A 27,108-nucleotide genomic window follows, 5' to 3' on the forward strand; every position below is an offset into this window, starting at 1 on the left:
TACACAAAATGGCTGCCTTAGGAAGCCCAGTACGGTGGCTCCTAATGACCAAAAAGATACCTTGAAAGGGCCATGTCATTGACATAGCCAGGGAAGGTTCTAGAACCTTCTGGCTCGTGCTGGCATCCTAGGGCACTGGCTATAAAAGGCCCAGTCCCTGGCGGCCATGTTGGAGAAGAATGATCAAAGAACACCAGAAGAAGAGGACTTGACCCCAGATTGACACCTGCCCTGTTAACCCCCTGAGGCAGCTGATAGTTCAGGCAGAAGAGCAGCAGAGGTTGCTGGCGTGGACCCTGACTGGCGTTCCAGTCAGAAGCGTGAGTAGTGTCCTCTAGCCTTCAGCGCCTGGTCAGCGAGTGCCCAATTGCCCCTCAGAGACTTTGGCCATAGTTAGAGCCTCCCCGCCCCCCCAGTGGTGAGATCGCAACCGCAACTCTTAAAGTGCCACCTGCAACTTAAGTGCCTCCTGGCGGGCGTTCGGACGTCTCCGAACCCACCGCCGTCGACGCGCAGTTTGTGGATAGAAGGTGAGGTGCTGCGCTGGGGTGGGGAAAGGCTGGCCTTCATTTGGGCGAGATTACTGTCTCTGCCCTGCCCGAGTGACTTGGGAGCTGGTGTGTGGGCGGGAACCCCCCCGTGAGTGAGCTCGGAGGGAGGATCGCGGAGCCCCTGGAACCCCCCTTCGCCCTTGGGAGAAGTGCCATACTGACTGGAGCGCTTACCGGCGCCGCCGAAGTGAGGTGGCCCGTCTCTACCCCTGAAGTTGCCGCGTTGTTGTGGAACTGTGATGCGGTCTCATTTTGAACTGTGCGCGCAGGTGTTTTGGCCCCTCCGGCAGCCCGTTCAACGGTCTCAATCCTCGTGAACTGGAGCCGCCTTCGGAAACCCCGCCTGCGCTGACAGAAGCGCACAGACTCCTCCGGCAGCAGTAGCATTGAACCGGCTGACCGCGGAGTGTAATTGCCGTAGTCATTTTATGCCTTTATCTTCCAGATATACGCGCAATGAGTTGTGAGTGCAACTAAGGGATTATCACGCGTATCTTGTGCCCAGAGAGCCCGAACCCGTGAACACTTCAAAAACTGTAAGAGCACGCATTCCGCATTGAATGACAAACGTAATGTGTTTACCCTGAAAGTGATTAATTGGTGGCAGCGATACCAGAATGACCCTGTGATATTTATGTGAAACGATCAGTATCTAACCTGCTAGGAAACTGTCCAGTCATTGCTGATATTTATTCCAGTCATTGCTGATATTTATTCCAGTCATTGCTGATATTTATTCCAGTCATTGCTGATATTTATTCTAATGTATTGAATCCTGATATTTATCCAGTATATTTATTTATTAGAGTCCAACTATTTATTCCTGAGAAACCAGTACACAGCTAATCAAACCCATGTAAGAAATGTGAATGTGATTACCTAAGTGAACTTCCTTCAAACCCAGAGAACTTTTACATAAACGAAACGTATTTTTCTATAACAGTGGTGTGGTGTCCTTCTTTTTGTGTGGTGTGCAGGGAGTTAATATTGGTTCAGAGCCGGCTTAACACTACAGCCTTCACTTGCCTCGTCACTTGAGCCAAGCTACCCCCTTTGTGCTGGGCTTGCCCATCGCAGGTCCAACAGAGGTGTTAATGGCATTCGCCCTACTGGTCTCTAAGATTTAGTTTCACCTCTGGTGGGGGAGGAATTGGTCATCTTGGGGTGGCAGTGTAGGAGCTGGAGATGCTGAAGTGGATGATGGAGTGATCGGTCTATGTGAGGTCTGTGAAGTTGCTACATTTGACACGATTCCTGGAGGTGAAAAGTGGGTCCAGTGAGTGTCTCATAGTGTGTGAATGGTCATGGACAGTCTGGGTCAATCAGAGGCAGCTGATACTGCAGAGGAAGTGTGCAGTGCTTTTGTCATTGGTGTCATCAATGTGGAAATCTATGTCACCAAGGAAGATGTAGTCCTTGGAGTCTAAGGCTGAGAGCACAATGAAGTCTACAATGGTGTTGCAGAAGCTGGAGCGTGGACCTGGGTTAGGTATGTGAGGGTGCCTTTGATAGTTGTCTTGTCATCCATGTGGAGCTTAAAGTTGACATGTTCCATGAGGGTGGTGGTGTTGTCGGTGGTGGTGGTACACTGTATGGTATTTTTGTGGATGATGTCTGTTTCTCCTCTAGGTTTCTTAATGCGGTCCTGGTGAGTTATTTTATATCCATCGGAGATCGCAGTGGCAATGTCTGGCATGCATGTGGGGTTCAGCCAAATCTCAGTGAGGATGACGATGTTGGGTGCGAGGGTGGCGATGAGGTCCCATAATTCAGTGGAATGCTTGCATAATGGCTGTGTGTTGAGAAGGGCACATGCAACTTGGTGTACTTGTTCAGGTTGTGTCAGTGGTATGTTCGGGGTGGGGCTAGTCTATGGGCTAATGTGTCACTGGGTGCAGGTGAAAGCTCTCACCATGGAATGTGGGTCAGCACTGTGGCCGTGTTTCTTGCGGCATCCAGGGTCAAGGGTGTAAAACTCTGATATAGTGTGTCTTCAGGGGAGGAAAGGCCAAGGGTCATGGCACTGGGCATGGCCCAAGCGCAGACAGGCTTGCCTTTGGCTCTTCTTAGGCACAACAGCGCATTTGGTTACGCTGTGGCCTGTATTAAGTAGGTCCTGGGGTGGGTGGGGCTTTGTTGGTGGGAAGAACAATGAGTGGGAAAACTTGGTCGGGAAAACCACATAATTAAAACCCGGGCAACTGCTGCGTCACTGGATCAGTCTTCAACAAGCAGGAACTGGAGGCCACAGGCAAGTGGCAAGCTAGGTGACCAGGTGCTTACTGATGTGATAGCACTGCGGCCTGCATTAATTAGGTCCTGGAGTGGGCAGGGCTTTTGTTTACAGGAAGAACGTTGAGTGAGAAAAACCAGTTGGGACTAGATTAATAGGAAATGGCTTAAAATCAGCTTCTTGCAAGACAGAAGTTTGAATAGTCTGAGAAGGCATGGAGTTCTGAAACAACACTTTGTGAGCTAATGAGTATGGTGGCTCTCCAAGGCCTATCTGGATGAAATTCATGGTTTTTGTTTTAATTTTCAACTGGTTTGCAAGTCTCAGATCATGTCCTCTGTTTTGTTTTTCTATCCTAGAGTAATGAGTGAATTCTACCTTTCCTGACACTTTTTGGAAACATTACACCTGCATTTAATCCCAATTGCTTACAAATGTTCTATAGCAGTGATCCTAATCTAGGCCAGTGAAACAAATCACTCACCAGCTGTGCAGAAATTCATTGCCTTTTGGGCAGCATGACTTTCGTTCCTTGCAGATTTTCTCCTGATCCCACAATACAGCTTTTTTTAATTTATGTACATGCGGGTTGATTTTTTAGATCACACGCCAAGTCAGCTGCTCTGTTTTTGGGAAAGCTCTACCAATCTGTTCTAGAACACTTGCCCCTTTTCTTCCTCTGTAGCAAATAGTGTCACTTGTCCTTAATCTTCTTGTCATTTCATTAATTGAAGAAGAAACAGTGTTAGAGCCATTCTGATCCTGACACCATTCATATTGTACTCCCAATGATTTTACAGACAATGTCAGACTTATACTCTTTCTCAAAATATCTATGATCTTTCCTCACCTTTTACTGTTACACCTGCTATAGTTCTCTGTGGCTTATTTGTTGTTAAATCTCTTTACAATATGTAATGTAACAAAACACTGAAAACAGCAGACTGTTACCTGTCCCCAAAAGGAGCTCATGATGTGGAAGCCTTCTCTCAAGGTATTGAGAATTGTATTGAATACCTTATCCTCATAGTTGAATCGCTCCCCCACAGTGATGTGGAGGATGACATTACCAGATGCAAGGATGAGAAGAGGAGGTGTACTGATGGGAGTTCCTGTTAAAAAATAAAAGAAATGTTCATTAGTTATCCAAGAAAAATAACTTTAATATTACATTAGCACTAGACATTTGTGACACTTTAGAAGAAAAATCCCAATGAGTAAAGTCATGAGATCATGGAATATGTAGGTGTTTGGCAGTATCCACATTTCAAACTACAGGGGGACTTTGGGACTTATTTAGAGTTTGCCAGAAATGGTACACTGCACAAATATGGTGCAGTACCCTGTCTGTTAAACCAATGGTAAGCCTATTTTAATTACCGTAGCACAGACCGTAATGTTTCTGGCAGTGATGCCCTTGCTGGTTCAAATGGCAAAAACCTTACACTGATGGCCAACAAAAGTAGGGTCATCGGAGTAAGTACCTGTGTGGTCTTGGGCTCATTGGTTGAATGTTATGTTAACCAGTGTAATGATGTAAGTTGTGGAATGTTGCTCAGTTGGAGCTGATCTCCTGAGCCCTTTATACGTGTAGCTATGTACTCCTAGCCTGTATTCACTAGGCTCAACAAAACCTACTCTACTACTTGGACATCGTGTCTTCACAGATTGGCGATGAGTTAAATGTTAAATGTTAAATGTCGTATACTTGTAAAGCGCACAGCTGCCCCAGCAAAGGGGCGTCCCTGCGCTGTATACCGCTGGGGAACCCGTCCTGGCTTTCCCTGTGGGATGGTCCCTACTGGGAATCCCCAAAGTGGAGCCAGGCATCCCCGGCGTTGATGGGGCCGTTGTGGAGATTAGGCAAGCTAATGCCCAGAGTTGCCGAGTGGGACCCCAGGTTAGAGTAGGCACCGAGGTGAGAATTGTCGAGTCCGCTGACCCTGGTTTACTGTATATACAATTGGAGGTATTCAGGACTTATTTCAAGGTACTGTGTTGTAATTGGTCGGGCCCAGGGATCATTTTAATTAAAATCACCGGACTTGAGGTGCTGGGGTGTCTAGTTCCAATGCGGGAAACTGGATTTGTGGTGTTTGTAATTATTATTCAGTTGTCGCTCATTTGTTGTTCAGTTTCCTGTGATTACCGCTGGGAATTGGAGGAGGAACATGAGTGCAGGAGTGCTCAGCGGTGTAAAGAAATGTGTGAGAGAAATCAATTAAGTTTCTCTTCTCCTGTGCGCACCGCGCTTGAAGAGCCTCTTCATTACCAGCAGCGCACAAAGTGTTATGTGCACGCTGTGCTCGAGGATCTGTAAGCACGTTAGGAAGGATCATGTGGCTGCAGCACTTTCAGGACACACTAGTGTGATTGAAAGCTCTATTCTGCAGTCTCGGCAGAACATGGTATGAGATAAACATCTCTCACTGCCCGACAGTGAAGGCAATAATTAACATTTATATAGTTTCCTGCATGGGCTAGAGTGACATCCAGCATTGCTTCAAGAACAGCGCCATATTTGGGACTTCCAAGATCATTACAGATTTAGATGTGTCAACATCGATTGGCACATTTATTTTTTGAGGATCTAAATGTGCAAATTAATACTTATTAACTGCAATTGACACATCAAGTCATCAATTTTGGACGTGGCAACAGTAATTGACATGCTACTTCAATTTTTTCAGTATGATTTACACTTATTCAAATAAGTGGATACTTATGCAGAACATTAGCATTGATATGTTTTAAAAACAATGTATATGCTTAGTTTCTTAGTTTATTTACAGAGGGTATACATTGTTAAGAATTGTTACTGTCCAAAATGTCTTTGTGTTTTTTTTCCTCAGTTTTTTCCCTTTTTAAATTCTTTTGTTATGTTTCTATTTTATATTCAATCGTATTCTCTATAACATAATTTTGCAGGCAGTTACTCCACCAAATCCTTTCCTGCAAGAACCTGGCGATCCCCCAATAAAATAGGATTTGTGGTTTATGTCTTTTAATGTATATGTAGGTGCTATGGTTAGGCGAGAATTCACGGCAGATAAAATACAAAATGTACTCTACTATTACTTAGATATTGATGTTTTTTGAACATTTGCTAGAATATGTTGGCTCAGATGATGATGACATGGATGAATTTCAAATATCAGTAAAACAACTTGATGCATATTTTGAAGGGAAAGTAATTTTAGTAGTTCATAACATACATTTTTCGGTCGTACCCAAGGTCCTAATGAATCCATTGACTCGTGCTACTGCTCTGAAAATATTAGCGAGTTATTGTAAATCTGAAGGGTTCACTTGACAATTGATTTGTGATCGTTTTGTTTGTAGATGTTACTCAAAAAAGATATAGTAAAAGTTTTAATTCTTCTAAAAATCCTCCACTAGGTGAAATGATAGATTAGAAATAAGCAGAGATTGTTCACAACAGGATGCAAAATAATTAGAGCGATGTTTCTGTGGTGAATTTTAATTCTCAGAATAGTGTGCAACGGCCATCGTCATCTAATGAGAACTATAGTTGGGGTGGCCAAGGTGATGCAGGCTTTCCTTCATCAAAACGTACATTTTAAATGAGGTTCAACTACACATCTCTTGAATTTCAGAAATTGTCCAGCAATTTCACAAGAGTGCTGGAAGTAAAAGAAAATTGGTCCGTTTGGAAAGGTATGCAAATATGACAGACACATATCAGTTAGAAGTGTTCAGGAACAATGTATGAGCGATGATTTAGAGTATGTTGAGCCAAAAGTGGAACAATTAGTGCTATCTGTGGATTGTGTGGAAATAAACAGTGTGCATAAGGAGAAAAGGTATAGTGATCCGCCGGTATCTGTGAAAAGTGACGGTCTTACCATGCTCTACTTATTGATTCTGGAGCAAAAATCACCATCAATTCCTTTGAAAAGTTCAAAGTGTGCTGGTCCAGCAAAGGATTGTTTTCCCCAGATGTTATCCCAACAGTCTTTGAAGGCAGTGGAATAGATTTAGGGGGAGTCTATTGGGCTGATACATCTCTTGAGATTAAAACTATACAAGGAAAAGGATATGTAGCTCAGAAAGGAATAAATGTGTTGGGACAGTGGCTTCATGGCTGATTATGGTAAGTTAATAGGATCTGGTCAGAAGTACCCAGTTTCACTTATCAATTCACAGATCTGGCGAGAAAGGAAAAATGTAAAGGGGTGTTTCAAAACAAAATGCATCAAATTAATCATTTTGTACACATCATTAAAGCCAAGGAAGTTAGTCCTTCCAGTTAAGCAAAGACTTCGAAACGTACCATACGGCATAAGGAGCGAATTAACAAAAATTTAAAAAACATTTGTACACCCTAATAAAGTCAAGGAGGTTGTCCTTCCTGTTAGTTATGGTCTCCTTAATGTAACACACAACATAAGGAGCGAATTACATAAATGTTCAAAAACATTGCAGGATGACGGTATTATTGAATGTGTAGACACTGCATTATGCTTTCACCAATTGTTCTTGCCAAAAGGAAATCAAGAGACTTACATTTGTGTATAGATCCTAGATCTCTAAACAATGCCATTGAGATAAAAAAATATCCCTTGCCACGTATTGAGGATCTTATCATAGCTGTAGGTCAGACCAAATAGTTCTCTACATTGGATCTTCATGAGGCTTATCATTATGTAGTATTGGATGATCAGTCACATAATTTAACTGCTTTTGTTACACCTAATGGTAAGTTTCAATTTTACTACATGCCATTTGGACTGATCTCAGCGGAATCTGATTTTCAAAAAAGACATGTCCAAAATGTTGCAAGATATTGTCAATGTTGTAATTTTTCAAGTTTACATTTTAGTGCATGCTGATACTAAAGAAACACATGTTGGCACTGTAGAAAGAGTGTCTTCTACTTTACAGAACAATGGAGTTGCCATCAGAGAAGGTAAATATATATTTTGTGTGAATTAAATTGAATATCTTGGACATGTACTTTGAAAGGAAGTTGTGAAGCCAAAGCTAAATATCGTCGATGGCATCATCAATGCTCTTTAGCCGACTGACAAAGATCAGTCACGCTCTCATTGGTTTGTGCGAGTTCCATTCAAAATGTTCTCAAAACTCACAGTTTTTTTCAGGGGTCTGTTAAAAAAATGGGCCAGATTTTGAGTGGACATCAGTGTGACAGGGACATTTTCAATTAATCAAACAAAGCATTATAGCGTCTGTGGCACGTCAAGCTTATGTTGAAGGTTGTGAGACATATATAACCACTAAAGCTAGTTCCTATGGAATGGGAACAGTATTGTCACAGCTAGCTTGCGGTAAACAGCTTACTGTAGGATTTGCCTCCGGAGAGTAAAAGAAGAAGAAATTAGATATTCTGTGACCGAAAAAGAGATGTTGGCCTGTGTGTGGGGTATAGAAAAATACAAACTATATCTGTGGGAAAGGAAGTTTTGTTTAAGAACAGATTGCAAGCCATTGGTGGATATTTTGTCTGGTAATGAAATAAAAAAAGCAACTGCCAGGTTGGGTAGGCTGGCAAAAAAGTTACTTAGATCAACTTTACTGTTAGGCAGATGTTTTGTATCCAGGTTTCCTATAAAGGGTTGTGCAAGGGAAAACAAAATATTAGGAACAAAGAGAAGAATGTCTTATTGCCAGTGTTGAGGATCAGGTGATTTGCACAGACATGGATGTGTGGCATAATGCCTGCAAAGAGCACAATGTAGTTTGTAATTACAGTTTGGCCAAAGGAAAAGTCAGTTGATGCTGATTACAAACCTTTTGTAAAGTAGAATGAGTTGTCTTTAGAAAATAATTTAGAGGAGACAAATTGGTTTCACTAAAATGCTTTAGACAAAGAATCCTAGAAACCGCTCACTCAGGTCATGTAGTGATGTCTGACACAAAATGTAGAGTCAGGCATAATTTTTGGTGGCCTGGTGTGGATTAGAAGGTGGAGATTTTGGTGAGGTAGTGTATACAATATTCCTACAGTGACAAACAGTTAGTCACATCAACACTTCCTCCAGTTCCTCTCTTGAATGCGGATAAGGTGTGGCAAAGTTGCAGTAGATTTTTTTAGGTCATTTTCATGTTTTGCCAAACAAAATCAAGTATTTTATTGTGTTGATAGATAATCTATCTAGGTGGGCGGAAATGAGAGGTGTTTCTGAATCAAATACACAAACTGTTACTCATTTTTTACAATAGGTTTTCAGCTCATGATGGAAATATTTAGGCAAAGGTGGGGCAAGGAAATTATGAGGAGATTAAACAGGGCGGTGGTGGAGTGTATTCAAAGTTCTATTTAGGCTAAGGTTAATTGTAAAACCACCATCAGAAAATAAGCATGGTTCTACAGGACCACTCCACATTCTGTTACTGGTGTAGTACCATTTGAACTTATGAGAGACAAGAAAGTTACGCCTTTGTTAAGTTAATTTTGGAAAATTAAGGCGCAGGATCAAGAATGTGATGTGGTGGTTTCATCCCATGAAGCCAAGCATACTAATGACAAACTTAATTGTGAGGTGAGTGAGAAGATGAATAAGCAAAAAAAGAAATTAAATGTTAATTGTGTAGTGGTTCAGTATGTTTATGTTAAGGACTCCTTGCTTTTGCAAAAGGGAAAGTCGAAATTCAGAGAACCCATTCGCATTATTGACATAAGAGATCAAGCTGTGAAAATTGCTAATGGACAATGGTGGAACATGTCTCATTTGGCTAAGGTTGATGCAATTGTTCTGGGGAAGGATAAACCAACCAGGCATTATCAAATTGAACAGGGTGAGCCAGTATTATGTAGGAGCACAAGGACTAGAAATATTCCTAGCAAATTTTGTGACTAGTTACGCTCTTTGGTTCATTTAATTAGTGATTTGGTGTTATCTTGAATGCTATGTATCAAGGTATAAGTATGTTTAGATTATTTTAGCTAAAGTGATATTAAATATGCATGTCTATGTTCTGTATTTTAATTTTTCAAACTTGTTTTGTGAAATTGGGAGATATGTGGTTTCTTGGGCTTATTGGTTGAACGCTATAATCTATTACAGACAGTTGTTCGAGAATGGAGTGATATAAAATGTGGAAAGTTAACCAGTTGGAGCCTATCTCCTGGGCCCTTTATACATATAGCTATCGGCTTCCAGCCTGTATTTGCTAAACTCACTTAAAGCTACTCTACTGCTTGGACATCGTGTTTTCACAGTACCTCATTATTATAGGAAATGTTCCCACTTAACCTGTATTTCCTTTCTTTGTCAAACGTGTGCTATTCTGTTCTGATCTCCAAATAAAATTATGCTACATATGCAGTATCATTTTACAGACCATGTTTCTTCACTTTACTTCTATTTTGTCTCGTTCATTGATATCAGTAGGCACATCTCAAAAAAAGTACATTTTAATAATTCCTTCCATGTACTGCAACAGAAACCAGAAAATGGTGTTGTCTTTGTAACGATTTGCACCCTGTGCTCTCATGCCCACGACCATGGGGCCATATTGTGGAACAATCCAGAATTTTAATAAGCTACTGGGGCCTCCCCTGCATGCATATGCTGACTTCCAGCCTTTTGAACGCTACTTGGAAATTGCCATCAATTCTCAATCCATGCCGGGCTTTGTGGAAGCCAGCTTGCTCATGCTTAAAGCCAGCCTGCTCATGCTTGAAACTCCATTACCTAGAATTCCCTCCTCACTGTTTCATCTCCACAGGTTGAGGATGGGTGGAATAATTCAGCTCACCTGTGGCTGGCTGCTGCTTGCCTGCTCACATCTGATACATGTGTTTACAATTAGCTCTTTTTAACCCAAGCACCTTTCACGCCAGTGCCAGTGTTGATCATTGTAGCTGTGTTCCTGTGAGACTGTGAGACTGATCCTTGTTTCCTGAGCTTTTGCTATCCTTGTTTCCTGAGCTTGTGATATTCCTTGACTTGAGCTATCACAATTCCTAGTTCCTGATCTATCACTACTTTCAGTGCTTCCTTGATTGCTGCTCCTGAGCAATAGCTATCCTTGTTCATGAACAAGCACTGCTTTCAGTGTTTTATTGATTTCTGTTCCTGAGCAGTAGCTTTCCTTGTTTCTGAATTAACAACTGCCTGTAGTGTTGCCTGTTCCTGAGCTATAGCATTCCTTGTTCCTGAATTAGCATTGTCTTCAGTGCTATCTTGACTTCTGTTCCTTGGCTAGTCCTTGTTTACTTGAGTCCACAACTAGTACTAATTACTGCACCATTAAATCCACTCTCCTGTATTTCCCTTTTCCAGTTCCGACTTTTCCTCCCATTACCTCTGTTTCAGTCCCTTATTTGCTGTCTTCCAGTTCTTCTGTCTTGCTTCTATTGTCCTTGTAAGTTTGTTACTTGCTCTCTGCCAAGAGTGTCCTTGTTTCCTGTAGCACTCCTCCTTGCTAGCTCCTTGTCTATTGTGGCTGGGTATTTAGTTTTACGAGCTTGCTCTTACTGCCTTGGTTCTTCCTGTTTGATCACCAGGATCAATGGGCTCATGATAACCTAGGTGGTGTTTCTTGTCCACTGTGTGTATTGTCTTTAAATGCTTTTATAACATCACCATAGGCATCAGCTCCACAGACCCTGCTGTTGCATGTATGTCCAATATATGGGTATTTACAGTCAGTATCTGTAACAGCAATTGTGGGTGAGTAACTTACTGAGCTTACTGTGTGGAGCTCCTGTGTGCTTTACCTCACATTCACCTTATTGCTAATGTTTTAAATATGTTTTGCACGTCCATCCTGGGTGTAGTTATTCTGAATATTGAATACCCTCTTAAGTGCCTATCCTTTTTAAATCTTAGCCATTGTGTCCCCTTGTGCAGGCTTCCCCTTTGAACACTTTTCTCCTCTGACTACCTGTGTGATCCTGAGCAGTGCTGTACTCCTTTTTCTACTCATGTTTCATACCCAGTCACCAGTCCTTGCCCAAGTCCCTGACTGTGTATCAGACAGAGTCCCAGACAGTCTTTTACATAAATTCAGAAATACCCCACACAACAATCCACTTATTCCTACACACACACAATGACTACCTACCATACACTACATTCATACCCTGACCCACCATTCTATACCCACACTAAACAAATATCAACGGAAAACTTATTTTGATTTGTACACGTTGAAACGTGGAGTGGGATCACTTTTCCAAGAATGGTCAACACACACTTCGTTGTGGGCTTTGATTTCGTCCAACCACCTTCTTCAAGACCAAACAACAATACAAACTCTTCTTGGGGTGGTCATTGGTGGAAATGATCTATCAAGCACACTACCGCTTATAGGCAACAGCAAATCACATTTATGTCTGGGTAGTAAAACACCTTCTTACTATTCCTTAAGATAGAGTGTATGTGTAGTGTATGGTGGGTAGTGATTTTGTATGTGTGTAGGAGTGAGTGGATTGTTGTGGGGAATATTTCTGATTTTATATAAAAGACAACATAATTTTCTTTATTGTGAAAAACAGGTTTCTGTTGCAATACATCGTAGGAATTGTTAAAATGTACTTTTAGACCTTTTTATGAGATGTGCTTACTGATCTCATTGAATATGACAAAACATAAGTAAAATAAATAAACATGGTCTGTAAAAAAGATACTGCCTATGTAGGATAATTTTATTTTGGTATCAGAACCAATTACACTTGTTAAGTGTACAAGAAGAAATACAGGTCAAGTGGGAACTTTTTCTATAATAATGATCTTTCCCCCCCTTATCCCAGACCTCGAAGTATTTGTGTTGGGGGAGCCTTTGTTTTTGATGATTCACAGTAGCTCATATTCAACCAATACATTTTGTACAGCATAGAAAAAAATGACTTCTATGGAGGATAAATTATTTTGTTTACAAACTTCCACTTTGGAGTTTGTGTTTTGTAAAATAAGAAGGTTTGCTTATTAGCAACATAAAACATGTCAGCCCGTCAGCAAACGTTTACTGCCTTTATATGAGCCATCATTGTGGAAGGTTTTCTGAAGGCACAGAGTTCTCCTCCAGGCAGGATGTATGCCATAAGGGCAGAAGAGTAAATGCCTCACCTCTACATAATGATTGACATACACCCCTGATTTCCCCAGTTGTAATGATATTTGGATCCTTGTTACTGATATTTGGTTATCAGAATTTCGGCTTTAAGCCACTCAGATGAACCAACCTTCTCTCTTCTGCTGCTTTGTTGACTTAACAGCAGCTTTTGACAAAGTGGACAGACAAACTCTTTGGAGGAAATTGACAGAATGGGGCATTCCATCCTCGCTCCTAACGGCTATAATATCCCTTTAGCTTGATACATGGGTACATGTGAAAACAGGCCCCCTAACCCTGTCTGTCAAAATACGCATGACCCAAGGTCTGAAGCAAGGTTGAATCCTCACCTCTGCACTCATTAACCTGTATACAATGAACCTGGGTAAAGTTCTCTCCAACAGCCGTCTGGTCCATCCTCGACTAGGCCACCACTTCTTACAAGTTCTCCAATATGCGGATTACATTGTCATCATGGATCATACCAAAGTAAGACTGCAACACGCCCTGACCAGCCTACACAAGTATTGCATCTCAAATCATCTATTCTTCAACCCAGAAAAAAAACAAGATTTTTGTACATAGAAGAAAAAAACCACAAAGCAATTCACCTGCCATACAGTTGCTACAATACTCATCTCAGCCCCAAAATACAAATATCTGGGGGTCTGGTTCACAGAAACCGCTCAACCCTCTGCTCACAAAAAATATCAAGAAATCAATGGCTAATATTTATGGACTAATCAAACTAAACAACAAGCTAGAAAACCAGTCAGGAGAGGCTATAAGGAGGCTATAAGAAAGCCCATGCAAGCTTCCCTATTACCAGCACTTTCATATGGGCATCATGCGTTGCCAGGCGCTTTCTCTGAAACCCTTGAGCGAGCACAGTGCATGTGCTACAAATAGATTTTTAACTTCCAAAACATCTTTTCAGGGCGAGACTTGGACTGGAGCTTGGACTGATCAATCAATCATTAACTCTAGATGCAGACATTTTAAAATACTACATCTGAGTCCTAAAAGCCCCGGAGCAATCTCTTAAGAGTTGTCTCAAATATATATTAGAAAAAGCTGAATCCTGTGGCACACATAGCTAGCGAGAGCCCTCAATATTACTAAAATTAATAAAACAGCTCTCGCTTCCCCCCTTTCATATGCCACCTGGAAATAGTGCATTAATAAGCAAGTGCCATTAATTTAATTTCAGCAAGACCAGGAAACAATAAAAACATCTTCTTTCCTGGTTCCGCTCAATGCATCTTACCTGGTATCCAAACCCCAGCCTTATCTCTTTGTGGCTCTTAATCCCAAAACTAGAAGATAGATTTTAAACATGAGACTGCTGGCCTTGCCAATAGAGGAATTTAGCCTGGCCTGGGTAAACAAAAAAAAACAGGGGGGGGGCATGCAGCCCATGTGCCTATAAACGAGAATCATGGCTGCACCTTCTTTGCTGTTGTCCAGCTATAGCAAACGAAAAAAGAATCCATCTTAGGGAACTATACCTGAGCGAAAAAGCAAGTACCCGCCTAGAAGCTTTGGAAATATGTTTTACTCAAAAGGAACCCTACATCCTGGCTCGCCTCAGACAATTTATACAAACAATCATGGACATTCTCCAACCTTGCTCTGGGCCCCGACTTCACTCTCGAATAGTCAAAATGGTGATTCCAATTACTTTAAAAGGAAAACAAGCATGAACCTTAGAGAAGATCATATGAAAGGAATATTCTTACTCACCTTCTGAACAACACAACAGCAGCCGGAGCGTCCAGCATTACGTAAGACCTCTGTCCCTGCTCTGGAGGAAGGAAATTAGACTGGAGTTTTCCAACGAACACTACTCACCAAAAGGTTCCCCAAATCTGGTCTAAATCGTAACGCATAAGCCCTTTACCTGGGATTTTGTTCAAGGATGGACCATGGGGAATTCAAGGGGAATGGGAGGAAAGAAAGATAATGAATGTCGAGAGGCAACTGGGCAATTGGGGTCTATCGCAGATGATGGTGCAGGATTACCAGCTCAGTTTACCATACTCACCTGGGCCCATATACATTCACACCTAGAACCGGTAATCCTGCTTAACTTCCACCCTATCAGAATTGTATTCACTTTTAGGGCTTATACCTGTACGCCATGACTTACCAAATCCTTGTCACCTGTACTCTAAGTCCTGAGGATCAAGGGAGTTAGAATAATGGGTAGAATATAACGTACCTTTTTGAAAATGACTTCAGACTCGGGTAAGTTTTATACACTTTATCTATGCAATATTTTGTGAGTCGACAGCCACAATAGTGAAACTAAAGATTTTCAAGTAAGAAAATAATTATTAAAGCAATAATTCTGCAAGACTTAGAGGATGTACCTTTAGACATTGGTACCTGGGAAGGGTGAGAAAGGGAAACGGTACAAGGACATACTATACAGATTATATTTACCTAGAATGGTGCGAGGACAAACCCTGGCCACGGGCTGGGACAAGAAAAAGGCTCCCGACTAATCAGGTTCCAACAGGAGAGGACCGGTGCAAGTCAGGACAGGTATCCCCAGCTAAGTACAACACCAGCATCACACCCCTCTCTGCTCCTAACACTCGGACCCCGACTAGGTCAATCGATTCGTCTCCCTTAATAAAACTCCCGATTCTTCTGTCAGAGTGCTTGACCAGCCCTCTGCTCTTGATTCTCCTTCAGCATACGTTGGGTCAGTGACAGATCTGTGACAAGTCGGACAAGTTAACTGACTAAGCCTACCTTAGTTATACTATTTTCAGGGTAATGTATCACCCCCCATTGTTGCAAATTCATGTATTCCCTTCAATTGATTGGTCAGAAAGACGAGGAGAGGTCATCACACCATACCAGTATAAAATAATTTTCATTCAATAAAGTTGATCAATGTTCCCGCCCATAATTTTACATTCCCATGCAATTTTATTCCACCCAGCAATATTTGTTTCAAAATTATATACAATGTATTCGAACAGTCCATATTCCTTCCTCTTGTGGGGTCAGACGGTCAGTTTCCCCGGAACATCACGGGTAAGACGGGTGTTGGCTGCTACTCAATGACATGGACTCCAAGGCTCTTTCTGCTTAATTGCGCATGACCAAGGATTTTCAAAATGGAGTTTGTGGCACCCTTCCAGCCCAAATACATGCTAATAATAAAGTCAGAGAGAGACATGTTAGAATACTAAAATAAGTATACCACTAATTTCTACTCTAACCCCATTACTTTAATTTTACTATTGCATTAATAGTTCTGCAGAACACACAAGTTTTAGTTCGAGCAGGTGCATGTGCATAAATGTGTGAGACATGAAGCAGCCATCTTTATTACTAGTGCCCAGCTGCAAGACATTCACACCAAAAGCAACAGATACGTCACACCACGTAGATGTGGCAGACGCATGTGCAAAATGGTTCCCGCTTTTTCGGCAGCCATTTTTAGACACTCGGATTACTGTTAGTGAAAAGCACATAGGAAAGTTTCCCCTAGATACTAAAATGTCGTGACATGCAGGTTTCAGTATTTACAAAACATGTTTGTTAATAAGTTTTATGTTATTTCGAGAGGATTGAATTCAAGCAAGTTTCTTTACATATGAAACCTTGCTCCATCACAGAGCTCAAGACAAACATAAACTTGAAAATAAGCACCAAGCCAAACCAAGGCATTTAACATTTGCACTTTATCAGAATTTTAACCCATACGTTTGGGCATGTTCAGAACTATGGCTTATTATAATGCTCTTTATTTTCACTATTTTTATTATTATATTGTAATGTTTTTAATTACTTATATAAATAAACTACCTCTGCATAATTATTGACATACACCCCTGCCCTGATAACAATAACGTTATTAAGGATATTTGGATCCTTGGTACTAATATTTGGTTATGGCTAAACAAGCTTGTATGCCATGACCTAGACCTGTTTCACAGAATGTGATCTTTTTAGACCAGAAGTGGTGTCTCTACCTCATAGTGGTAAAGGGCTACTGCCTTTACTAACAGTTAAGTAGCATGAGCGCATGTAGCAACCTATTCTTTATTTGTAATGAGGGTCAGTAGCATGAGCAGGCCTTTTTACTAGGGGTGAACGGAATGTTTCATTGCGACTGCAGACCTGATGTAATTTGATGACTCCATGTTACTCTTGTAACTTAGATTTCTGGTCAAATGCCACCAATCGCTGCATGGTGGAATTATTTCCAGCCAGCCTCCAAATATGAAGTTGAAGGGATTTATTAAGCGCTCTAACACCCAATGGTTTCTTGGCGCTATGAATTGACAGCAGAGGAGGAAAGGAAGCCGGGAGATTACTGCAATGGAAGAGCTAGGGAAAAGAGATGAGTTTTAAAAGCTTTGCGGAAGTCCATATAAACAGGAATTGACCTGATGGAGAAGGGAAGGGCGTTCCAGAAGCGGGGGGCAAGGGTAGAGAACCGCAAGCCTCCCTGTTTTTTCCTCCGAAAGCGAGGTATATGTTTATTTATTTATTTATTTATTTTAAGCATTTATAAAGCGCGGCTGTCACCATTGCAGGCATCCTGGCGCTAACAGAACCCAAAGAGAAGCGAGAAAAGCAGAAATACCGGGGGAGAAGGCTAGCCAGGGAAAAGCCAGGTTTTCACCTTTTTCCTAAACTGCAAGAGTTCATTAGTGGCCCTAATCTCGATGGGGAGAGTGTTCCAGAGTCTGGCGGCAGTCACCTCGAAGGATCTACCACCAGATCTGACCTTCCTAAATCTGGGAACAACTACCAGTTTAGCATCAGATGAGCGAAGCTGTCTGGTAGGGGCATACCAAACAAACTTGGATCTTAGAGGGGCTGGACCGCACCCGTGGAGAGCCCTAAAAACTATACAGAGGGCCTTAAATTGGATCCTCTGTCTAAGAGGAAGCCAATGTAGTTTTGCCAGGGCAGATGGTCCATGAGATCTACTCTGCAGCCCCAAGGCCAATTTAGCAGCCGCAGATTGGACCCTTTGGAGTCTATCCAGTAGATACTCAGGGGACCCGAGCAGGAGGGCATTACAGTAGTCCAACCTGCTCAAGATGGTACATCTAACCACTTGGGCGTGAGCATGGAGGGGCAAGAGGGGCAGAACCTTCCTAAGTGAGCGAAGGATGGCAAAGCAACAAGCCGATGTTTTCTGTACATGGGTGTCCATGCTGAGCCCATGGTTCAGCATGACCCCTAGGTTGCGGACAGAGTCCGCAGGCCGTACGTTGGCGCCAGATTCCGGGGGCCAGAAATTGTTAGGAAATGGTCGAGGGATCCTCGTTCCAGCGCTGAAAAGCACTTCGGTTTTCCCGGCATTAAACTGAAGCGAGTTGGCCTTTAACCAACTTGACGTATTCCGTAGGCAGTTGTGTAGGACCTCCACAGAGATGGAATCCTCTCCTTCCAAGGAGAGGATCATCTGCGTGTCATCGGCATAATTAACAATTCTGATGCCGAATCCTTTAATGAGCGAGATTAGTGGCCTGAGGTATACATTAAAAAGAATTGGGCTGATGGCAGAGCCCTGAGGCACTCCGTGCAATACCGGGGAAAAGGATGATTGAAAAGGAGGCACTGAAACTGCCTGCTGCCTATCCTGCAGAAAAGAATGGAACCAGCACAGTGCCGAGTCTCTCACTACTGCCTCAAACAACCGCCTCAGTAAGATCTTATGATTTACTGTGTCAAAGGCGGCAGACATATCGAGCAGGATCAAAAATTATGCCTGACTTCTGTCTGCACGCCTTTGAAGTTCATCCATAGCGGTGATGAGGGCTGTTTCGGTTCCATGTGCAGGCCGAAAGCCGAATTGATCCTCGTCAAGTAATAGAAGTTGTTCCAAGTGGGTGGAGAGAGTATTACTGACCACCCGCTCAACTATCTTGGCGGGGAGCGGCAGCAGTGCGATGGGCCGGTAGTTTTTTGAGCACTCAGGATCCAAGGAGGGTTTTTTTAGCAAGGGGGAGACTAACACCCGTTTCCAGTGAGCAGGGACGGTGCCAGTCACCAAGGATTGATTGCAGATAAGATAGAGTGGGGGGAAAAACTCATCTGCAAATTCCTTCCAAATTTTGGGGGGCACCGGGTCCAGAGGAGAGCCGGAAACAATCCTTCTAGCCACCTTGGAGAAATTTTCAAATGTAAGCGGCAGGAACCTGAGCAATGAATTTTCCAGAGCCAAGGCCGAATCAGGTGGTGGATTAACCGGTGGGACAGGTCCATGGTCAGGAGGAGAGTCAATGTCAAGAGGGATGTCCAAATCTTTAAGAATCAGATCTATTTTCTCTTTAAAGAATATGGCAAGATTGTCGCAAAGATCTTGGGATGGGACAATCACGTTCTTGCAAGAATCCGGGTTGGTGACGCTATTTAGGATATTAAAAATACTCCTAGAGTTATTGGCGGTGTTACAGATCAAAGAGGAGTAGTAGTCAGCTTTAGATTTTTTAATGAGATTTTTATAAGCAAGAATCTTAGTTTTCCATATTTCTTTAGAGATTTCATTGTAGCCACGTCTCCATTTTCTCTCTGCTTGTTTACAACCCAGTTTTAAAGTTTTAAGATTGTCGTTAAACCAAGGGGCAGAGTCTTTACCTCTAAAGAACCGAGTTTTTAGAGGAGCAAGCGAGTCGACGACCAATGAAATGCTGGTGTGAAAGGAATTGTAGTTTTCATCAGCACATTTGTTCACATCAAAGAGCGAATCCAGATGGAACAGTTCACCAGAAGGGTGTAATCGTGAGAGAGCCTTCCAATCTCTACATTTAATTTCTCTAGTTGGGACCGGTGCCTTGTGTGGGTCCAATTTCTTATAAAGAAAGAATTTAACTAATGAGTGGTCTGTCCAGTCCATTGGCAGGGTGTCCCTTCATAACCACCAGATCTGGTCCCGCAAAGACCAGGTCCAAAAGGTGGCCAGCTTTGTGGGTGGCTTTAAAAACCAATTGGGAGAGGCCGAAACTGTCACAGGCTTGAAGAAGGTTCCCGAGAGCTGAATCAAGTGTACCATTATGCCAAAGATTAAAGTCACCGATGATAAGTAGCTTTTGGTGAGATAAGGCGATATTGGTCAGGGTGGTGATTAGCGCTTGTTGCTGTAACAGGTTAAACGATCCTGGCGGGCGATAACAAACTAGCCCAGTGACAATTGTCCCAGGGCGAGTCTGGATAGAGAGCCCCAGCATCTCAGTGCCCAGAATTGGGTCTAGGTTAAGGACCTTAATGTTGCAGGAGGATCTAAAGATCACTCCCACACCCCCGCCTTTGCCAGTAGGCCTAGGGGAGTGGAAAAATGTAAACCCGGCAGGACAGGCAACGCCAGGGTCGACCAAACAATCTGGACGAGTCCAAGTTTCCGTCATGAACAGAATATCAAGTTCATGAGATTCCACTATAAGTTGGATCTCCGTGCAGTGTTTAGGCAGGGACCTAACGTTTAGTAGGCCACAATTCAAAAAGTCGTCACATAGTACATCAGTTCGAGGATGTGACATAGGTGCTAGGGAAAGTATTCCTTTATCTGCATATAGCTGACCCAGTTGAATGAGCTGCTCTCTAGAGTAGGGTGGCCCGGGAGGGAGGTGCTCCTGGTGTATGGGGTCAAAACCGGCAGCGTAGGTGGCCCATGGCGCTACCTTGGCGCGGACAAGCGCAGACGAGCTTGCCTTAAGCGCGCCTTCGGCACGCATACGGCGCGCCCGCAGCGCTCGTCCGCTGCGCTTCCGGAAAAGGCACATGTTAAGTAGGGCGTGAGTAGAGGAAAAGGGGGCGTGGCCTAAATGTTAGTGGGCGTGGCCTCAGTGTCCCGAGGATGGCGGCAACACAGTCAAATGTCCCACGGCAGCGTTTATATCTGCAACGCGGTGGTGCCCAGGGGAGAGTGCAAGTATGTTGTTTAAAATCACAATATACAATCAATTTTTAAAATATAGCAGCGTAGCGTCTCTCCCGGCTTCCGGCTCAGGAGATCAGGTGTTCTAGGGTCGCGCTAGCGAATCAGCGCGCTCTAAATACCCAGGTGGGAAAGGGGGCGTGGCCTAAATGTTAATGGGCGTGGCCTCAGTGTCCCGAGGATGGCGGCAACACAGTCAAATGTCCCACGGCAGCGTTTAAATCTGAAACGCGGTGGTGCCCAGGGGAGAGTGCAAGTATTTATTTATTTATTTTATTTTATTTGAGCAATTTTTAGAGCGCGCAAATACCTCAACGGTGTCTCGGCGCTGAGTTGCAGAACTTCCAATGGGTCAAGGGAGTAATCAGGCTGAGAACAACCATGTCTTTAGTTGTTTCCTGAAGTTGAGGAGTGTGGGCGCGGTTTTGATGTGGAGGGGGAGCGTGTTCCACAACCTGGCTGTAGCAACAGAAAAGCGTTTGTCTCCCCAACTAGCTCTTCGTGTTCGGGGAACTTTGAGTAGGTGAGCTGTGGATGAGCGTAGAGTTCTGAGGTGTTCGAGTGGCTGAAACGCTTGTTTTAGAAATAGAGGGCCTTGGTTGTGGATAGCTTTGTATGCTATACAAAGAGCCTTGAATTTAATTCTACTTCTCACTGGCAACCAGTGCAGTTGTTTGATGTAAGTGGAAGTAGGTGCAAACTTAGGGATGGAAAGCAGTGTCCTGGCTGCAACATTTTGCACCGTCTGCAGTCTGTTAAGAACCCTCTGTTGTGCGTTCAGTAGGAGGGCATTACAATAGTCTATTTTTGAAAAGACTAGTGTGCTGACTAAGGTTTTGCCTGCTGATGGGGGGAGATAAGGAATTAATTTTTTAATCTTTTTTAGAGTATAAAAAGAGGAGGAAACCACTGCATTGGCATGATGTTGGAAGGACATCTTTGTATCAAAGATAACGCCTAGGTTTCGTACCTTGCTCACAGGTTCTGGAGGTTGTCCCATTTGAGCAGGCCACCATTGCGGAGACCATGTGGGATGCAGCCTCCCGAATGTCATCACTTCTGTTTTATCAGAATTCAGTTTTAAACAGTTGGATGACATCCAGGAGCTTATTGCCTTCATTCCATTTTGGAAATTGGCTGCTACAGAGGCGCCGTCATTGTATACGGACAACACTAGTTGAGTGTCGTCAGCATATGTCGTCAGTGAGATTCCATGAGATTTTATGACCCTCGCCAAGTCCGACACATATATATTAAAAAGTGTCGGGCTTAGCGAGGATCCCTGCGGTACTCCACAGGGTAGGGAGAACGTCTGGGAGGTATAATTGCCCATCTTCACTGTTTGTGGACGGTTGGATAGGAATGAGGCAAGAAGGTCTTTAGCCTTGTCCTTTATTCCTATGTCCGCGACACGGTCGATCAGAATGACGTGATCGACCGTGTCGAATGCTGCGGAGAGATCTAGGAGTATCAGAATTGCTGAACCTCCATTGTCCATAGTGGACCTAATCTCATCCGCGGCTTTTAGGAGCGCAGTCTCTGTTCCGTTAAAATCACAATATACAATCAATTTTTAAAAAATAGCAGCGTAGCGTCTCTCCTGGCTTCCGCCTCAGGAGATCAGGTGTTCTAGGGTCGCGCTAGCGAATCAGCGTGCTCTAAATACCCAGGTGGGAAAGGGGGCGTGGCCTAAATGTTAGTGGGCGTGGCCTCAGTGTCCCGAGGATGGCGGCAACACAGTCAAATGTCCCACGGCAGCGTTTAAATCTGCAACGCGGTGGTGCCCAGGGGAGAGTGCAAGTATGTTGTTTAAAATCACAATATACAATCAATTTTTAAAATATAGCAGCGTAGCGTCTCTCCCGGCTTCCGCCTCAGGATATCAGGTGTTCTAGGGTCGCGCTAGCGAATCAGCGCGCTCTAAATACCCAAGTGGAAAAGGGGGCGTGGCCTAAATGTTAGTGGGCGTGGGTGAGATTATGTGTCCTCTAGCATGATTTTCTAAAGCAGATGGTGGTGGGTGGTTGCGGTCAGAGGGCTGTTTCTCCAGTAGATCTGCTGCGGCTCCAGTAGATTTTCTACTCGGTTGGCAGAAAAATCAACTCAAATTGCTGCACACTTCTGCTTACTACATGGTGCCATTCACCCTGATTTTTCAGTGCTGCTCATTCTCCTACCAATAAATTGCAGCACGGGCAGTGTAACATGCATGTTTTCAGCCCGTTGGGGGAACTCCATGGAATGTTGCAGATTGAACTCCGCGAGTTCTGAGGCACTACTTTTTACCTGTGTCATTGGATTTGGGCTTATCTTTCCACTCATACACAGTTCTTGCTGTTTTCCTATCTCATCCTTGGCTTACATCAAGATAGCATGTACCATAGTGCGGCACATGTGTGTGCTGTCATATATGTGCCCTGTGAGTGGTTCAATAAATGGATCCAGGTGGGTTCCATACTGCATACCCAGTGCCTTGGAAAATTTTAAGGAGGTGAAGGAGCCCTGCCAGGCAGATTAGTGGATTGCCACATTGCAGAGAGGTAGGTGGGCCACACGCTGGAGGAACGTAGAGCCAGGCTCTCCCTTGCACTTCAAAGAGGCTCTTTGATGCTGGGAAGATTACTGGTCAGTGGAGACTGATCACATCTCACAAAGAGGATGGGGCTCATAGGGAAATACTGCAGAGTCAGACATTAATAAAAAATAGGCCTCGGGCATTTTTAACCATTTGGTTTGCAGGTGTCAGTGAGGCAGACATATTCAGTGTGATTGTCGAGGCCATGGCCTTTGTTGTGGAGCTATCAAGGTTGGAGTTGCTCCTGCTGTGACGGACTCCTTCCTGAATAAATGTCCATCACCACCCCCCTTTTTGAATAGAACAGAGGAGTGGGCACCGCTAGGGAAGCAACACCCTCCACACATATTTCAAAGAGAAAAACACTAAATCACATCTGTGTTTGGAAATGCATTATAAAAAGGGGGCTTGAGTCTCCCAAGTTGTCAAACCACCATACAGACACTTGTGGCTGTAAATAAACAAGGAGAGGCTTTGCAAGACTTCTGGCTATTGTGCCCATATTGAGATCTGCTAGTCTCCCTGCTGGGTGAGGGGACTTCACTCAGGATGATCAAGACCTCCTGCCTTGGAGCCTAGAGCATCAGCATCAGCATCTGGCTGCTTGATAAGATTGGAGGACCCTGTGAGGAGTAGGAGAGTGTCTAGAGGGCATAAAACCCAGTGGGGGATCCTGTGGAGTGGTCCATTGAAGTGAAGTGTGAAGTGTGAGGTTCACAATCCTGTAAAGAACTGCCACACCATTCTGGGCATCCACCCATATGCTGCCCAGGTTGGCAACCCCCGTATGCCAAAGGGGGCCATTGCGAAATAAAACCTTGATGCGCAGATTGGGCCATTGTCTGTGTGCTGCCAAGTTGGTCGTCCTGTATACCAGAGTAGTGGTCCTGTATACCAGAGTAGTCTACTATGCAGTAAAGTGTTGCCTCACCGATCAGCCCGTTCACCACTTTGCTACTCAATTTAGCAGCCCAGTATGCCAGAGAGGTCTGCCATGAAGAGCAAAGGCCATCGCTTGGTGTATGGATGCAAAGAGATGTAGTGTAGTTCCTATATTCCCAATAGGCTCTGCGCATTGGAATAACATAAACGATAGTTTAGACGTAGGACTGACATCGACTATGTCTCTACTGAATATGTTAGACTTAATTATGAATGCCAGCTAGCTCAAAGGTTACTAGAAACATTCTCGAATGAACAGGAATGAGTTAACTTTCCTGATTAGACAAGAAGGGATTAGTTTCTGACAACCACATAAACATGACAACTTTGCTCCCTCCAGAACAAGGAGTATATCTACAGAGTCTGGAAGGCAAGATGGCTGCCGACAGTCCGTAGGGGGCAGCAGCCCTCAAGCCACTCTCCACACTTTTGCTTGATCAACGCTTAATGCTTGCTGGTATGGCTCAGAGCTGTTCCATAGTCCCATTTTTCTGCTACATTGGATGATGAGATGCTGGTTATCGCATCTATTTGGACATTAGCGACGGCAGAGGCTGAGGCACTCACACTGCATAGCGGGAAGCTAGGGGTCCCGAGAGTGTCAAGCGGTCTTTTGCGGGCAGCGGTGTCTAAAGCCAAGAAGAGGTTTACCTTGTGGTGGATGGCTGTGAAGCGTGTCATGGCCCCTAAGGTGGTGAGGATTACCAAGAGCACCCTAAGGCAAGAAGAAGCAGAAACATCTAGCGAGCCTGAAGTCCCGGCGGCAAATTTGAGAACTAAGGCACAACAAAGGGCACAGGCTCGCAAAGAAGCGGCTAGAAAGCGCGAAGAGGAGCGATTACTGGCAAGTCAGAAGAGGAGAGAAGAGAGGCATAAGGAATTACCTGCACCGGACCTGGCCGCAGAATCTCTGAGGGAAGCGATCCTACGTCAGCCCCTGATTTTCGAGTCGTTTCAGGCGCGTGGACTTTCACCCTCTTCGGCGGCGAGGGGCGCAATGAGAGGCGAGGCTGGCCCGGCTCCAGCGCCTGCAGTAATTGGGGGCATCGAGTCAGGATCTGTGATGGGCCCGCCGCGAAAGGCTGCAGAGAACGCAGAGAGTGCACTCGCTGTCACGGATGCTGTCACGGACGGCTCAGGTTTGGAGTCGTTGCTGTCAGAACTTGTAATGGCAGAGCCGGCGCTGGAGGCTGCGGAGTGTTCGGCGGCGGAGACCGCGGGAGATCTAGGAGACGCAGGAGGCGGGCTCGAAGACACTGGGCCATGCAAACTGAATGGGGCGGCAGGAGCGGAGACGGGAGCCGTCCTGATTCAGCAATCAGCTTCACCTCTATCGGAGGTTACAGAATGCACTCCTCAAGACTCATTAGTAGGCGGGGTGTCCAATGGAGGTGTGTCCAATGGAGGCGGAGCCGAGGTTATGGAGCGGGTGGAGGGAGAGAAGTCTCATGGAGACGAAGATGGAGGAGGAGCTGGAGGGGCTGACTGCACCGGGCTACAAAGGTGCAATATGGAATGCAGCAAATTGGATATTACCAAAAGCAGCAGAGGTAATGTGGAAAATGCGGGAAATGCAGAGAATTCAGGGCCACAAGAGCCAAGAAGTACGAGCCAAAGCTTATATCAGATAGCTGCATTGCCCAAAACAATGGATGAGTACACACATGTGGGTTTGGGAGCGCAGCTGAGTGCCCCACAGGTGGAAGTGCAAACTTTAAGTACAGGGCACATTGAACATCGGAGCAGGCAACAAGAACCCGTAGAGGGGGATAGCTCATGTAAAATCACAAAGGAGTTTGTGACTGATCCTGAAGTTATGAAAGGTGGTGATGAGCGTGCATCTACTGAGACCACCACTAGTATAGGAGAGGGCCTGAATACCGGTAAAGCTGATATCCCGCAACCTATATTACTAAATGCTGCAGCAACTGGAGTTAAAAAAGTACCAGTATCAAATCAAGGAGCAGTTCCTAAAGATAAGGGTAAGGGAAAGGGTAAGGGTAAGGATGAAACTAAATTTTTTAAAACACCTGGCGCAGCTACAACTTCAGACTCTTATAAGAAAAAGCAGGAAAAAAACGTAACTATGCTAAATAGCCCAAGACGTTCTTTTCTTAACAAAACCTCGACTAAAAAGCTACAATATAGCAATGACAGTGATGATAACGTACTGGCAGAGTGGGAGGAGAAGGAGAAGGGGGGAGAGGAGGAGGAAGAGACGGAGCCATCGATCACGGAGTCATCGATTACCTCTTCGGTAGAATCAGAACCGGAGTCAGAGAACCTCTCAATGAGTGAATCCGAAGAGTATGAGACTCGCTCCATGCGTCTAGGGAAAGGGCAGAGTAGTGCGGTGAAAGTAACAAACTCGAAACCCATAATCAAAATTCATAAGACTAGGGGAAGATCCCGCGTAAGAAATAGCAAGATAAGAACTCTGCCACAAAGGGGAATATCTAAGATGCCAGAGCAGGATAAGCCGGGTACAGAGCCGCAGAACGTTAGATTTGATCTTATACTCTCCACAATGCAACAGATGCAAGGGGAAGCCCGGCTAGAGAGCCAAAGAGCCAAGCGGGCAAACAAGAAAATACAGAGATCTCTCCACAAAGTACAGGAAATGTGTGCTGAAGCCACAGGCAGATTGACCGAGGTTGAACAGAGGACTGGCAAAATGGAAGACGATATGGCAAAGATGCAGGAATTTAGGCAGATTCAGGAGAAAACAGAATCTGACATACTCTGGAAGCTGGAAGACTTCGAAAATCGGCAGAGGAGAAACAATATAAGACTGCTTGGAGTGGAGGAAGGCAAGGAAGGAGGAGATATAAGAGCTTTTGTTGTAGATTTG

The 27,108-nt window shown here is 44.1% G+C and overlaps 1 protein-coding gene across 1 annotated transcript in view; it reads right to left on the reverse strand.

Annotated features, from left to right (window-relative positions):
* Positions 1-27,108, reverse strand: part of LOC144781955 (cytochrome P450 2G1-like) — a 691,701-nt gene that overhangs the window by 257,701 nt on the left and 406,892 nt on the right. The window contains exon 4 of the mRNA XM_078661045.1: positions 3,736-3,896. Coding sequence (XP_078517171.1) covers positions 3,736-3,896 — 161 coding nt within the window. The remainder of the gene's footprint in view (positions 1-3,735; positions 3,897-27,108) is intronic.

Source organism: Lissotriton helveticus, chromosome 9 (assembly GCF_964261635.1).
Source record: "Lissotriton helveticus chromosome 9, aLisHel1.1, whole genome shotgun sequence".
NCBI classification, from domain to species: domain Eukaryota; kingdom Metazoa; phylum Chordata; class Amphibia; order Caudata; family Salamandridae; genus Lissotriton; species Lissotriton helveticus.